The sequence below is a fragment of the Perissodus microlepis genome, chromosome 5, assembly GCF_051167445.1.
Source record: "Perissodus microlepis isolate ML-2025 ecotype Zambia chromosome 5, ASM5116744v1, whole genome shotgun sequence".
NCBI lineage: Eukaryota > Metazoa > Chordata > Actinopteri > Cichliformes > Cichlidae > Perissodus > Perissodus microlepis.
Window position 1 is genome coordinate 13656197 of NC_140465.1, and position 15397 is coordinate 13671593.

Consider the following 15397-nt stretch of genomic DNA (forward strand, 5'->3'; position numbering starts at 1 on the left):
CATGTATCTAAATTCCTCCTAAACTGAAACTACTGAGGAGAAATTCATAGTAACTTGACAAACTGGTAAAATGATCAGTAAATTCTTTCCCCATGTGTAAGTCTTATCAGGTCTGGATTGTTATTAGCGGTGTTGGTCAAGTTACTTGAAAAAAGTAATCAGTAACTAATTGCTTCCCCCAAAAAGTAATCCCATTACTTTAGTGATTACTTATTTTCAAAAGTAATTAATTACTTAGTTACTTTTTAAAAACACGATTTACAACCTGAATAGGTGATAAAGCAATAGATCTTTCAGCCCAATTCTACTTTTTCTGCATAATCCGTCATACAAAATGTAATTAAATGGAAAAGTCTCTTTTTAAAACTTGTTTTATTAGTTTTAATCTTTTAACTTTATGCATCAAGCAAAAATTTAATTATATGCAACATTCTCTGACTGGAAGAAATTTGTTTAACATTTAAACCTATTTTCTGCACATTCCAGCACATAAAATAAAATATGTATTTTTTGTTTATTTTTACTCACTCTTTCAAATAGATGCAAGTAAAACACAGCAGAAAATAAATAAAATCAAAGACTAGCAGTCCTGTTGCTCTATTTTCACCTGTAAAGCAGGAGTGGGGTAGGCGGTTTGCTACGTTTGTTACAAGTAACGCGTTACTGCCCATCTCTGGTTATTAGTAAGGAGCTGACATGAGCGGAGACAATAAAGGGGAGATGAGAGCTTTAATTTTAGCAGGAAGCTCACAAGCAGTGTGACCTGTACATGTGTGAAAGAATACAGCATAGAAGGGTGATACATTTTTACGATGGTTAATGATTTAAGATTTTTATATGATTTTGAAATATAGTAACATATGTGCAGAGATAGCTGGCTCTCGGTGTCGATAAACACATCAGAATACAGTAGAGACTCAAAGAAAACAATGAGCGCTGGATACTTTTGAACATTTATTAAACGGTTCCCATATTTGAAAACTGAACATGTGCTCCTTCAGTTCCAAACACTTTATTCACAGATGATGTTCATTAACATGTTTGTATCACAGACGGCTATTTACATACATAGTAGACAGTTTGCATTTCACTGTATTTAGTTAAAACCCTTCATTTTTGTGATTCTTATAATAGAAAAAAATTAACAAACATGACACGGTTTTCTTAAAAATTTATAAAACAGGCAAAGTGACAAAAAAGTTTCATTATAAAATAAACCATATTATTAAATCATGCTTTAAATCATCTTCGTTGTTCAGATAAACAGTGCTGATCTGATTTATTTTTTCATTAGTACATTTGCTGTTGCTGATATAAAACAACAAAAAGGTTCACAGTCACAACTTTAAATGGAGGCAGATTCAGTGCCTTCCAAATCAGTCAAGTTCACACAAAGTCAAGTCGCACGGAAGACTTTCAGGCCTTCACTCTTCACAAGACGCAAACTCTCACTGAAGCCCTGTGTGCAGGTCCATTACGTGGAGCTCAGATCATGCAAACTTTACGGTCTTGCACACTTCAGTCTACGATTAAACAACATGTAAGAGGTACAAATCCTGCTGTTAATCACTTAGTGTCTGCTCTGCAGAGGCATGCAGCTGAAAACCCTCAGGAGTGTGGACTTCAAACGAGAATGCTGTGAAACGGGTCTAAAAGGAAAGAGGAGAAATTTTATTTATTGAGATCTCTAGGTAAGATACAGACTACAACTTCTCTCAAAAAAAAAAAAAAAAAAAAAATCAGAGGAACTGGACCGCAGTTCTGAAGCTTATACTTACAGTGAGTGCTCGATGAGTAGCGACTTTGGGTCTTTCAAATCCTCCATTGAATGGTTCTCATTCTGATTTTGCTCCGTGGAAATCTGGTCCCAGATTTCTGTGTTGACCCAAAGAGCCCCTGGCAAAGTCAGGCTGGCTCTGGTGCAGGTAATCCAACGACAGAGAGGGCAGGAGACGGTGTAGATGGCACCCTCCAGCTTGGACAGTCTCTCCAGACAAGGGGCGCAGAAGGTGTGGTTGCAGTGGAGGACCCGCGGTATCCTGTTGCTGCGTGAATACTCATAGCAGCACACGCAGCACTCGAGCTCCTCGGCGGTGACCATGCTCGTATCAGATATGCAGAATAAGCAATGCGTGGAAGGGTACTTTTCATTAACTGCCTGCGATACAGAAAAAACACAAAATAGGTGAGTGGAGGGGAAAAATAGACACAATATAAAATATTCACAAATGTAAAACTGAAATGTGAAGAAATTCAGCTTTTCTTTAACAGATGCTCAGTAACAAAATCATCTAAGAATCATTTGAAATACTTACTTGCTTGTTTGCTGCCGAGCGTTGCGTCTCTGAGTGTAGAAGAGGTGTATTGTGCCCGTTTGACTGGTTGAACGCTTTTTAAAGCCCTCCCTGATCACAAGGCTGTGTCATTTCCAAGGAAGTCTTGCCCTCAGGTAAATAATATTCCATGGAACTTCACTCTATGGAAAGGGTGTGCGGGCATGCAAGTCCACGTATCTTTCATAGTTGTAACCATTTGTTGACTATTAAAACTTTACGAGGACCTAAATTTGACTTCTTTTTTTAAAGAGAAAATAAACTTGAGTTTTGTTGAACTGTTAAGCTGTTTTTATCTGTGCAGCAGATAAAAACAGCATGTGATGTTGTCAGAGAATGGACTTCCACCTATGTATCATTTTTATAGTCTAAACCCTCAAAAAACTTTAAATGGAATTCACGTTTTTCACTCTACAAACTTTGAGCTCTTCATAAGCATTTACTTCCAATTTAAAAAAAAAAAAAAAAGAAAACCTGACATGCATGCGTTTGTCTATGGTGGCAGAAAAACCGAACCACTCAGGGGAAAACACAACAGGCACGTCCCACAGAAAGACACCAGGAAGTTGCAAAAACCCAGAAGCTTCTGGCTGTGAGGCGCTGATCACTGAACCACTGCGTCATCATTAAGCAAATGGAGATATTATTATTAAATGCCCCACTGAGCAGGGTAATTTATTTGCATTTTACTATGAAAACAGAGACAATGCCACACAAGATTAATTGAAGCATGGTAATTTGGGCATTTGCTGTATAATCACACAAACGCACTCTCATCATAATCATCATGTTGGTCTTATTTTGAGATGGCGCCAAGAAAAGAGCAACAAACAAGAGAATCTTCTGCTTTCGGAGTTTTCTTCCTGTGGAAGCATTAGATGCAGTACAGTAGAACCAGCTTTTACTAAATGCAATGCACAACAGTAAATCATCAGCAATTGCGTGAGCCAGCACCACTAACACGACCGCGTGTTTGACTGCACAGCCCTAAGAAAAAACACTAGGTGTTTTCCTTAGAACCACGACAGACAAGCTGGACATTTCTATAAATAAAAGAACAAAAACACAAAGAGAAAAAATGATTAAAAAAAAAAAAAAAAAGGAAATAAAAGGAATATACAGAAACAAAAAAAAAAAAAAAAGGTTCTCTGCATGGGTCTCCTCATTTAATCCTATGTAGATTGCTGCTATACTGATTGGCTGAGCCAAATTAAAAGGTCCTTGTCTCTGTTTATTTTTGTGCACACACTGCTTGGCTCATGGGTTGACTGGAGAGACCATCTGCACTAACATCTAACTCTGACCGTGTAGCTTTAGCTGCTTCACAGGATCAAAGGCCAACTTTTGTTTTCTTCATGCTCTCTGCCTTCATATATGAATAGAAATCAAGGCTGGAGTTATGTCTAGTCTCTCAGTCAGTGACGCATCACCGGTGCTGAATCTCAGACAGTGAGATAAACTGATAAGTACTGACAAGCATGAGCTTTCTTTTATCACACCCATTTTCATATAAGTGCACGTATAGTTTTGCTGCTATACGCTTCTTTATCATATTGATTATTAAAAGTTACTGATCTTACACTATTCACAGAATCTGCCTTTTATACTTCCCTGGATGGGAATTAATCGATTCATCATTATTTTGGCCACAGACTCATTTTGCAAGTCCTTATTATCATGTCCAACCTTTACTAAATTACACTAATGTATTCTCAGCATGTGTCCCAGCAGCCTTTGAACGGTATACCAGGAATGCATTCAAACCCATTCATAGGAAACAGAAAGCAGAAGACGTAACACCTCTGACACAGAAAGTGGAAACCATAACTACTACTTTGAGGTTTTTCCGAGGAAATGGATGACATGAAACTTGACTTGTATGTATTTGGTCTCTTCATGTCACTCTAAAAATAAAATAAAAAGTCTTGGAGCTGGATCAAATCATCTCTTCATCCCCTGAGGATTTTATTTCCTCTAATGAATTAGCAGGAGACAATGCAGATGGGAATGCTTTCTAAAGAAGTGATTGGCAGAGGCAAACAATTTAGAATCAACAAACAAGTTTTCCAGTTATGCAAAGTTCATTTTCACAAAGGAAATCAATATGTCTGCTGTGAAGTCTGCAACAAAGTGACCCACAGAGCTACACTCTCCCACAACCCATGAGCCAAGTTTGTTTCTAGAAGTGATATAAACCACAGAAGCACAGAGTAGATCACAACCGTTTTAATAAACCCCTCCAGTCTCCCCGGCCCCGGCTCTACAGCCACTCCCGTCCATCCCCCACCTCCTCCTCCTCCTCCCCTCAGTCCTTCCTGGCTAGGTGGGCTTTGAGTTTTTTTCTTCCAAAGTCCATGTTGGTAGTGGTAGTAGTGGTGGTGGTGGAGGTTGTGGTTGTGGAGGGGTTTGATCGGGAATGAACATCCCTCCCCACCCCACGTAGTGTGTTTGTAGAATATCGAGTCCACTAGTTGGCTCACCTGCAGGGGGAGGGGAGCGCTGCCCTAAAACACCGGCTCCTCTCACTCCTGCGCTATGCTCCTCAGCACGTACTTCACTGTGTAGGCAAATGCTGCAAAGCCTACAATCACAAAGAGGTTGGCTAGAGCCCCACCTAGTAGTCCATGGTTACGATTGGCCTGCTGCTGGCCAGGGGCGGGGTTGGCACCCCCTAGTGGGGCAGGACCACCGTTGAGGGCTGGGAGGCCATAGTGGGCTTGCTGGGGGTCTCCATCAGGCACCACATCAGGTAAGGGGAGAGGCTGTGTACGGGTGTTGAGCTCCTCCTGGGCCTTCTGCTTCTGCTTCATCTCCTGGCAGAAAGGAGGAGGAGAAGGTTAGGATGGAATCAGTCCCTGATGAACATCCCCCCTCCCCAAACCCCAAAAAAGCCCTTATACTTACGTCAACTACATCAGGAAACAGCTCACAGAATACTTTGTCTTTGAGGTTGAAAGCCAGGCTTTGGGCTGATAGCTGTCTTTTCTAGAAAAAAAAAAGAAAAGAAAGAAGACATGAAATACCTGAGACATAACAGGTGATTTATGTCATTATGTTGCAAATAGAATAGTCTGTTTTAATTACTGTGTAATCAGAGGTCTCAATGCTGCCAAGAGTGGGTCCTTTTTCCACCATGAAGCTGAGCAAACCCGTGAGGATCGTCGAGACGGACCACGCTGGGTTCCACGTATCCGGGTGGAAGTCTGTGATGGACAAACATAACCTGTGGAGAAACGGGAACATTTATGACCAAGTTCTAAAAACGCAGCCTAAATCATTTTCAAAGCTTTAACGCTTAAATTAACTGAGCAATAAGAAGCTACAGTCCTACCTTGTGTTGCACTTAAATCTCCCGTTTGGCGTTATCATGTAGATACTTGGTGGTTTAAAAGGGAATTCTCTGGGAAATATAAGTTTTCCATGGTAATATCCACCTATAAATTAGACATGACATATATAAATATATGTTATACAACACTGTGATATATCAAAAGCAAAAAAACCCCAAAGGATTAGTCAGACCTGTATGAAGCTAACCTGAGAAAGACTCACCTGATCATTCAAGTGATGTTATCAGTTATTAACTCATCTAAACTCACACATTACACAAGTTTTTTTCTAGTGTTTAGCATTTCTTACCTTCATACGGAGTTTTCTCAGGACCTCTGACTACATAGTGCCTGAAAAAGAGGAACAAAAAAAGTTAATCACTTATTTCAGATTTGACTAAACAAGTCATCTCTAGACTTGCTGGCATGGCCCAGAATCAAACTCTGTTTCTCCTCCAATTTTTTTTAAATTTAGATCTTTCACATCCTGTGATCTAAGATCGAAATAATCTATATATATATTTTTTAAATCCAACATTCTCAGGACCTCTGTTTATATCCAGACCAGAGCGTGCACACTAGTAAGTGTACAAATGTTGAATTTTCTGCTCTAGCTACACATGTAAAAGACAAGCAAAGTTCCTGGAAAACATCAAGATTGAGAAGAAAAGCCGCCCTCTGTTTGTGTACATAAGTGATATATTAAGCATTTTAAAAACACTGAGCTATTCCATCTAGGAACAGCATCAAATAACGGACCAGAAGAAAACTAAAATACCGTAGAAAAAAAGTAGCTCACTGCTTCCATTTAATTATCAAAAAACAGATGTGCACAATTTACAATCTATATTTAAGATTCCTTTTGTTCCATATGCTTCACCCTCCTTTAGTATCACAGGAATAAAGTCTGAGGTCATTTGTTGTCTTTGGGCACATCCTGCATTTACTGCCTTACACGGGAAACCAAATAATTTCAGAGTGAGCATTATAACAATGAATCATGAATCATTAACAACTTAAGACCCACTGACAGTACAAAGACACACCTTATCAGTTATAAATACCAGTCATTTATCCTCCACTTTTTCTCAAATATTTTTAACAACACACTGCACACTACGCTGAGATATGCCAATAGCTCTTTGGAAATCACCATGTTGGTAATTAAAATAAAATTCTACTTATTTTACAGATTCAAATAAAACAAATGAGGTGTTTTTTGTAACAGGCTGCTAGTCACAAAGGGCCTAAGATACGATTTAAAATGCCTACTTTGCCAAGTTGTCTATTCTGCAATGAATCTTTGTAGAGCTTTCAACATAACCTACACTAGTGGCCAACACCGCTGCCAGCATTCATGCTCGAATGCACAGAGTGGCAGCTGCTGGCAATGGCAGCCACAAGGTAATTACGTGTTAATTAGTGTGCCTGTGTTTCATACATGATGCAAGATACAAAAGAAACAAACTGCTGGGACTTTTTCCCCCTCCTAGCTCCCTTACTTGTTGTTGTCTTGTTTGTTTTATTTTTTGAGCCAAATTAATTTTTTCCTCACGTTTCTACCTCTCCGCACCTTCCCTCACATCAATTCCAACAGTTTTGTCTCCCACCTGGAATTTGCTGACCTTTGTGAATCCTTATATTGAGGCTACTCTTATTACTCTTTATATCAGGTGGTGATTTTTATTCTCTCACTGTTCCATTCAAAAACTACAGTGAAAAAATGCACAGGAGGGCTCAACAATACACATTAACTGCAAGCTGCATTAACTCAGTGGTCTAACACAGTGGTCCCCAACCTTTTTTGCGCCACGGACCGGTTTATGCCCGACAATATTTTCACGGACCAGCCTTTAAGGTGTCGCGTATAAATACAACAAAATAAAACTAGTACCGGTACCGAAAAAAAGAAGATTTATTCATAACACACGTGAAAAGACCCAGGAAAACAGAGTTAACGATAAAAACGATAACAAAATAACGCTGAAAACTGATAAAAACCCTGAAAACCATACATTTCACACCTGAGCCTCAACTCTCGCGGCCCGGTACCAAACGACTCACGGTCCGAGGCCCGGGGGTTGGGGACCGCTGGTCTAACACAAAGGCAAACTGAAGAAAACAAAGAACAAGAACTGGACTGAAAATAAGTGAAAAAGCAACGAGTGTCCAAAGATTTTAAAATGTTCAAAAAGTCTTGAGAACTACTGCTCCGGACCACTTTGAAAATGATAAGAAAGTCTGGCTCCTTGGAAGCAAAATATAAAAACCAAGAGGTGAATTTAGAGTTTTGCACAGTACTGCACTGATCACTGAGGGCATGTTAAACTAACACTCAAATGTCTAAATAATTACAATAAAAATATCATATTTTTTTAATATCATATATATTTTTTTTCTTATAAGAGTTAAACACACTACTGAGGGCCATGTCATATTCCAGCGCTCATTATGACTTTATTTGAAACCATTAATTTCTTTAATAAACATCCATTCAAGAAATGCTAATCAAATTATATGGCTAATATTCAGCTAAGTGCTAAAAGTGCTCAATTACATATTACTGGAGAGACAATTACAATTACACGTATTCAGAACATTTTTGGTCAATTGTACTTTTTCTCCACTATCTATACGTCTTTTTTGTCCTGGTCTAGATTTTTAAGACATCTCCCAATAGAAGGAAAATGAGCATCACACAAAATTAACAAAAACAAAAACCTGTTCATAGCTTTACAGGAAACGATACCTGATCATCATTAGGATAGTCTGTGGGATATATACAATTTGTACAGTGTCACTCTTCATATGGGTTTCCTTCTACCGCAGAAATAGAGCTAACAGTGTTATCATTCAAATCTAAGCCTGTATTTGCCACTATTGAGGTGCAGTAGTGTGCAGTCTTTACTCATTTCTATACATTTTCCTTCTAAAAAATATAAATCTTTCCAAGGAACCAGTCTTTCTGACGTGACCAAAGTGGTCTTGACGCAATAGTTCTACAGGCATGTTTTTAAATCTTTGAACATTGGTTGCTTTTTCACTCACTTTCACTTTTGCTTTCTTGTTTGTCAAGTTACTTAACACTGTCCTAGGATTCATTCCAGTATAAAAAGGGACGACTCAGTATTGTGTACACACATAAGAGACAATGGTTCAAAGAAATGACTTTGTTATTAGCAGCCTGTTGGAAAAACATATTTTGTTCCCACTTCTTTAGTTGACTCACTACTTTCTGTAGGAGCCTGTTGCAACAATGAACGATTTCTTCCAATTTCTTAAGTCAAATACACAAAAAACAACAATAACATAATTTAAAAGTCATAAAAATAGTAGTTTTGCACCATGTCCTTCAAGAAGCACTGAGAACTATTCCTAAAGAAAAAGAAAGCACACAAAAGCTTGCCTAAGAATTCAAGACATACTGAAGGATAATGACTTTCAGCCTTTCAACTCAGAACTGTGCAAACTTTTGCCTTATATACTGTATTTCCATTTAAGTTTGCACATGTTTCAAAAATTGCTGCACCGATGTCACTTTTTTTTTAGCAAAATATAAAGAAATGAGGACTGCCTCCAGACTTTTACACAGCACTGTAAATTTTTTAAAGCTCTGAAAACAGAATTAAAACTGCATCCACTGCTAAATACTCACTTGTATTTAGCAGTGGATGCAGTTTTAATTCTGTTCATCTGTTCATCTTGGAAACCACGATTCAATTTTGTTGGTGTAAAACACTAGCCTGATTTTACACATTAAATGTTTAGTTTATTATTTTTCTACAGAATATTCACAGGTTTTAAACTTTGCCGATGGCCCTAAACACCCTTCCCTGGCCGGACCTCAAGAGTCAAAAAGTCCCAATATTTCCTGACTAATGAGGAACTTACCATTCTAGGATGTTGGAGGGAAGGGGCTCTGCACAAATGTAAGGCACGGGGTCTTTCTTTATCCTGAGGTAATCCTGCTTAAGTCTCTGAGTGGCTGTAGTTGGAGCTCTTTTGTTCCCGTTGTTGTTCATCTGATGATTGAGAGAACATGAACAGTGAGAAAACAAAAACAGTGAATTGCATAAATCTGGTTTTACACTGACATCACTGTCCAGATGTATTCCTTTACATTAGGAAATCAAAGCATATCCTGTTTTACTATGGATCTGAACTCTGGACTGCATAGATTTGAATGATTGAATGAATGAAGAACTCTGAATGAATGAATGAATCATTCTGGGTAGCGGAAAGCTTTAACCCTAATATGCCTGATGTAAGGTAACTGCAGCTTCAACTAGAGCAGATCAAAAAACATTGCATCCAGCACTGTCACCTGACCTATTAAATATCAATACTATTAAATATTTAATAAACTCTTAAACATATCACTGCAAATATTATTTATATAGTACATTTCATTACACGTAGGTTAAATGTGCTTGCCACAAAAGATAAAAATATTTTAAAAACTATGTAGCTCTACAATCTCTTAAGGCAATAAAAACAACATAAGAGAGATATGTTAACAGTCACACACAAACACAAAGTTATTAATCATATGCCTGCAAGAATAAAGAGGCTCCAAGTTTGTTTTTGAATGTAGACACAGTTGGAACTGACATCAGGCCAGTGGGAAGGTTGTTCCAAAGAAGAGAACCATTATAACAAAATGTACCCTCAGCAAACTTTCATCTCATTCTGGTAACAGTTTACAGACCTGCACCTGATGACCTGGGAGGTCTAGTTAGGTTATAGACCTAACTAGACCTCTCAGAGGTCTTAGAGTCCGAGATGTACTGGGGGTCAAACCACTGAGTGCTTTAGGAACAAATAGAAGCATTTTAAAGGCATTTCTGTATTGCAGTGGCAGCCAATTAATTTCAAACAAGCTGAAGTTATCTAGCTGATGATTTGGATAATCTTGCAAATACACCAGTAACCTGGTTGATATGAATGGATGGACCATTTCCCAGTCAGTTTGAGATAAGAATTTTTTTTGACATATGGTTATACTGTTAGAAAGCTGCATATGCAGTTGTGTTGGCCTTATTAGTATGATTATGAATGCTAAGACCACTGTCCAAAATAAGGCCAAGGTTCCTAACATGTTCAATGTGTTTCAACTAGAGTGAAATCGGGTTGAAAAGACTAACAGTGTGTTAATTAACAACAACAACAAAAGCAGAGAAGGGCAGTAAAATCTCACACTGAACAACACGTAACCAGTACAGGCTTCTGTTTATTTATTAGCAAATGCTAACGCTAACTGGAGAAACAGGCAGAAATAGCTCAACTTTGGCTGCAGAGTGAAGTTTAAATATCAAGTGATTACTTCGCCTCTGTTTTCTTAAAGGATGAAGTTGTCCAATTAGTACATCTTACAAAAAGCACCGAATTTTAAAAACAATTTATCCAATCTCTCATTGTTCTCTAATGGCGCTGTGACTGTTTGTTTTATAACTCGTGCATGCCTCGCCAAGTGAAAAAGTAAGCATTTAGCAGAGAGTGGAGTATAGTAAGTATTGCGTTCAAGTTAAAATACGCATTGTGCTCCAAATACTTACACAACGGATATAAATGTACTTTAAACTTTCTTCCCCTGTCAACCCATGTAATTGAAAATTACGACAATAACAAACACTGTCAACTGACCTGCTGTCACGGGGACAAACGCTGACATGTAATAAGCAGTACGTGGACCGCAGCAGTGCTAGAATTATGTCATTATCACTTCCTAATAAAGAGGAAGGCTTTTTAACGCAACTTATGTGACTGAGGCTAATCCGCTACTTAGCGGCTAACGTTACATTTCTGGCACATTCAGTGCCTGTCATAAAGCCGGATAATTAAATAATAAACAACTATTACGAACCAAGCTTCAGCTACAGAATGACTGCATATGTGTCTGACCACTCTTTAATCACACCACACTTTAATCAGTAAAGCCAGTTCAGGAAGGCTAGCTTGGCACGGTGGCGTTGCTAATGCTAGCCGGTGTCGGTTCCTGTTTGAGTGCATTTTAGAACAAGCGGCTAACGTTAGCCAACGTAGGCCACTGCTAACCGGCTAATGTTAGCAGCTACTAGCACGAACAGTTGTATTGTATATTGTATAACGACAGCTGACCGCGACATCTCTCGCTTTTATTAGTAACTACGGGATGTGTAGTACACACATACCTCTCCAGAAACCCCAACGAAAATATGTATTCGTGGCTGGACACGAAATAAGGTTGTTGTTTCTGTTGCCAACCCCAATCCGATAAGACGATGACACCAAAGTAGCTTACGCTATCGCCAGCAGGAGGAAAAATTACACTTCCGGTTTTCTTCTTCATCGCTGCTGTAGCAGTCGAAACGTTACTTAGCAAGTGCTTTACTGTCGCTAGCTGCCCAATCGCGATCCTCCTGGAAGTCCAGTACCGTCTAACAAACATGGTCACCCTTCAGTAACTGTCTTTTAATCATAACATCCGTACTTACATTTGTAGTCAATCGCCAAGTAGCACTTGACACACTACACACTGTCTGATGCGAGGGGCTCAGAGGGCCTCCCGGTACTTTATGCTGGTGTTTAAATTTGGATTTGAAACAAAACATTGCACAAGACCTTTAATAATTTCAGTAGATTTTTTTTTTATTTGACTTCTGCCATCAGCTACAAAACACTTAAAATCATTTTATCAGAAATTTCATCACAAATGCTGAACAAATGTTAAAGGATTACTTCACTTAATTTAAAGGTCAAGTTTCATTTACTCGTCATTAAGCCCGTGGAAATATTTGCATAAGCATTAGCAAACACAGTTTAACCCGGATTATTTTATCTGTGTTATTTTTTTTATTTTGTTGGTGTGGGAGTGAGACCCACGGTTTGGGAAGCTCAACTGCTTCCTGAGAAATTTTTTTTTTCAAAATTACAGTAAATAACAATCATCACCTCTTGCATTGCACTGTTCTCCGGGGAGAACTCGGGTCCTGAGAGTCATGAGGACATTCCTTGCACATATGACCATCTGTCCAAAAACTGTTGGACATAAAGAAATTGTACTTCCCGTTGGCAGAAATAGGAACACAAAAAAACCTCCAGGCTCCCCAGATTCCAATCTGATGATGCATCTACATGATGTCTTATCCAACTCAAGCTCCAGAGGTCCCATTGTTCATGCTCAGACAGGTCCAAGGTTGAGTTTACTTTGTAATGGGGCCCTATGCAATATTAGTTGGACAGGTTGAGAATTGTTTTGTTGTTATATGTCTAAAGGTCATCAGCTCTGCTGGATGACTAACATTATCAAAACTGGAGTAAGTCAGCTAAAACATCAGTGCAATAGAACTCTTTGTCTTTGACCAAGTTTATTTACGAGAGAATATTACAACTATTACAAGTCTGCTGTAGTTTTAACTTGTGCCTGCTGGAATTTGACTTTTCTTTTTTCATTCCCAGAGCATTCACTTCGGAGGACCAACGTGTCTTCTAATCGAACGCAGCAGTCTCCTGCCTGATTCCAAAGTGACTGAAGAGAGGTCGGATGAAGTGAGGGGTCAGCAGTGATCACTTTGGCTTCTTACAGCTGCTGAACTGTAAGCTCCTTCTTCTCAACTTTTCGGGCTGGAGAGACGCGAGGAGAGAAAACTCGCGAAAGACATCAGTGCAGGAGATGTCACCTGAAACAGTGGACACTGAAGTCAAGGATCTGTCCCACTGCAGGGCACCATGGAGAATTACCAACCTTCTTTTAGAATATGCGATACACTACTGTGAAAAAAATCTTGAGACACCACTCATTTCTTTTTCTTTTGGTAACACTAATTTATGCCTAATACTGTTTCATTGTGAGTTTTTCTATCTAGCAATGCTTTGCCAGTGTGGTCGGGATCATTGTAATCATTAAAAATGAAGTGGTCATCATTACATGGTGGGTCAAAATCCAACCATGACAATGCTGTAGACACTCACTGACACCAACTAAAAATATAAAATTTGAATTCATTACTCCTTCAAAAATGTCACCACTGATTTTCAGTCCAATTCTTGTATATTTGCCGTATGTCATTCTTCTTTACCTGTTTTCCTTTCCTAAGAATCTAGCCACCCTTGCACTGAGACAATTTCTGTGAGGCTTCAGTCAACAGTAGAGGGATCAACTGAAGGGTCAGGTGCGTATCTCAGAGCCTGGGCCAGGCCTATGCTGTGTTTCTAACCTGTTTCTTAAGCACATGACTTTCAGATCCTGTTCATCTGTTTTTTTCAAATCCTTTCTTGTCCCCTTTCCTCAACATTTTAAGCGCATGCTGAAAGCCACGTGGACATATGTTAAGTTTTCAGCTAATATTTAGGAATCAACTCATTGGTACAAAAATAATGTTTTATCTACAACAAATGGTGTTGACCATTTATCAGAAACACGGTGACTAAAAATAACATTTAAAACCGGTTGTTTGGCAAGTTGTTTGTTAAGACGAGCCTGGCACATCCCTGAAGTCAGAAGCATTTTTATACTTGAATGAATCATCAGTGTTGATTGGAAATTGTGAGGCACAAAGACTGGAGTAAAGTTCAGTGAAAAAGCAGCTGATAAACTTTGAACTACTGACCACATTTTTTAAAATAACATAAAAGTCTGGCTTATTAGAAGCAAATTAAGAAACAATTGGTGACTCAAGCCTTTTGTACAGTACTGTATATAAGCAAGATTATAAGGAAGAAAGATCAGATTAATGTTTGCTTTGCATACCCACGAAAGAGAAAAGTGCCCACAGCCTCATATTTTTGCGTTGCTCCTAAGTCTAACCCTGTGAATCATGGGACGTACAAGTAAAAAAACTTTATTTCCTCTTAAATGGGATTCCTGGATACTTAATAGCAAGTGTGGAATTTAAAGGGAAGTAGTGGTGAGCATCCTGTTCATTCATTCATTTTTTTAACTTACCAACTCTCATTGAATGCAGTCAAAATTACAGTTTAACTATATAAATACTGTATTGTAGCCGTCTTGACACATCCTCCTTAAGACAATGTTCCTGTGCCTCATTTATAAGAAAGAGAAAAGACTGGCAGCATTATCACAGCAAATGTTTTCCAAGCTTATCCATAAAAATAGGAGGGGGGAGGGCCACAGAGCAAGAACCTCAAGTTAAAGCGCAACCACCAGAGCAGGAAAAATCATAGTATCACGCTAGTGTGCCACAGCAAGACAGCCCAGGATGCTTCACTCACTCTATCCCGAACATCCTTAGGTTTTACTCTCCTCCTGCTCGGGGTACGTCCTGTGGTAACAGAAGCAATGATATGTCAGTCAGTGGTTATTTCCTCAAGTGGACATGTGTCATTCGTCTTCAGTGTTAAATTGAAGGAATTAGAGAGGACATTTTATTCAGGGATGGTGTGACAACGCTTGTGAGAGCACATACATGTTTTACACACTGGAGACACTGAATTATTCAAGGCACGGTGTTGCTGCTGCGGGCAAGCAGATGAAGCACTGTTTTAATACCCATAAGACTCTGAATGCTTAAGTTATTCTTAAATAGTAGAGTCTGGAGGGATCCACGTGTACACCTCAGTGATATTTCACAACATGAGACTAATTGGTTTATTGCTTTGAATAAGCCAAGTGCTACCAAAAGTTTGTAAATCACCAAAGTCACACCAGAGTATTCTGTAAAATAGCACTCTCCCAGCATCTGGCTATATCTATGGATTACAACCACTGCCGTATTTATTATTATTCAATAATTAGAG

General features: G+C 38.8%; 3 protein-coding genes across 3 annotated transcripts in view; all 3 read right to left on the reverse strand.

Annotated features, from left to right (window-relative positions):
• Positions 1-941: 941 nt before the first annotated feature.
• On the reverse strand, positions 942-2865 carry LOC146386736 (uncharacterized). The gene is made up of 3 exons (XM_084928012.1): positions 2316-2865; positions 1779-2158; positions 942-1649 (listed from the first exon to the last, which is right to left on the reverse strand). Exons 2-3 carry the CDS (start codon positions 2099-2101, stop codon positions 1571-1573), a joined length of 402 nt encoding a protein of 133 aa, XP_084784138.1. The 5' UTR covers positions 2102-2158; positions 2316-2865; the 3' UTR covers positions 942-1570.
• Positions 2866-2976: 111 nt separating this feature from the next.
• Positions 2977-12000, reverse strand: ube2j2 (ubiquitin-conjugating enzyme E2, J2 (UBC6 homolog, yeast)). Its single transcript, XM_084928011.1, has 7 exons — positions 11833-12000; positions 9554-9684; positions 5973-6013; positions 5665-5767; positions 5418-5556; positions 5238-5318; positions 2977-5146 (listed from the first exon to the last, which is right to left on the reverse strand). Exons 2-7 carry the CDS (start codon positions 9682-9684, stop codon positions 4856-4858), a joined length of 786 nt encoding a protein of 261 aa, XP_084784137.1. The 5' UTR covers positions 11833-12000; the 3' UTR covers positions 2977-4855.
• Positions 12001-12299: 299 nt separating this feature from the next.
• The window catches only part of LOC146386738 (arf-GAP with coiled-coil, ANK repeat and PH domain-containing protein 3-like), a 57761-nt gene continuing 54663 nt past the window's right edge, over positions 12300-15397 (reverse strand). The window contains exons 25-26 of the mRNA XM_084928009.1: positions 14873-14922; positions 12300-13320 (exon numbers count right to left, since the gene is read on the reverse strand). Of these exons, the coding sequence (XP_084784135.1) occupies positions 13252-13320; positions 14873-14922 (119 nt within the window). The 3' untranslated portion in view covers positions 12300-13251. The remainder of the gene's footprint in view (positions 13321-14872; positions 14923-15397) is intronic.

What these genes read in the sequence shown, in the direction of transcription:
- LOC146386736 (XM_084928012.1), bottom strand. Translation starts at nt 2,101, where the DNA reads ATGGTCACCGCCGAGGAGCTCGAGTGCTGCGTGTGCTGCTATGAGTAT. An exon ending in CTACTCATCGAGCACTCACT is followed by an intron (nt 1,650 to 1,778) that starts GTAAGTATAAGC and finishes CTTTCCTTTTAG; the next exon opens with ACCCGTTTCACAGCATTCTC.
- ube2j2 (XM_084928011.1), bottom strand. Translation starts at nt 9,684, where the DNA reads ATGAACAACAACGGGAACAAAAGAGCTCCAACTACAGCCACTCAGAGA. An exon ending in TGAGAAAACTCCGTATGAAG is followed by an intron (nt 5,768 to 5,972) that starts GTAAGAAATGCT and finishes TCTAATTTATAG; the next exon opens with GTGGATATTACCATGGAAAA. An exon ending in TTGAGACCTCTGATTACACA is followed by an intron (nt 5,319 to 5,417) that starts GTAATTAAAACA and finishes TTTTTTTTCTAG; the next exon opens with AAAAGACAGCTATCAGCCCA.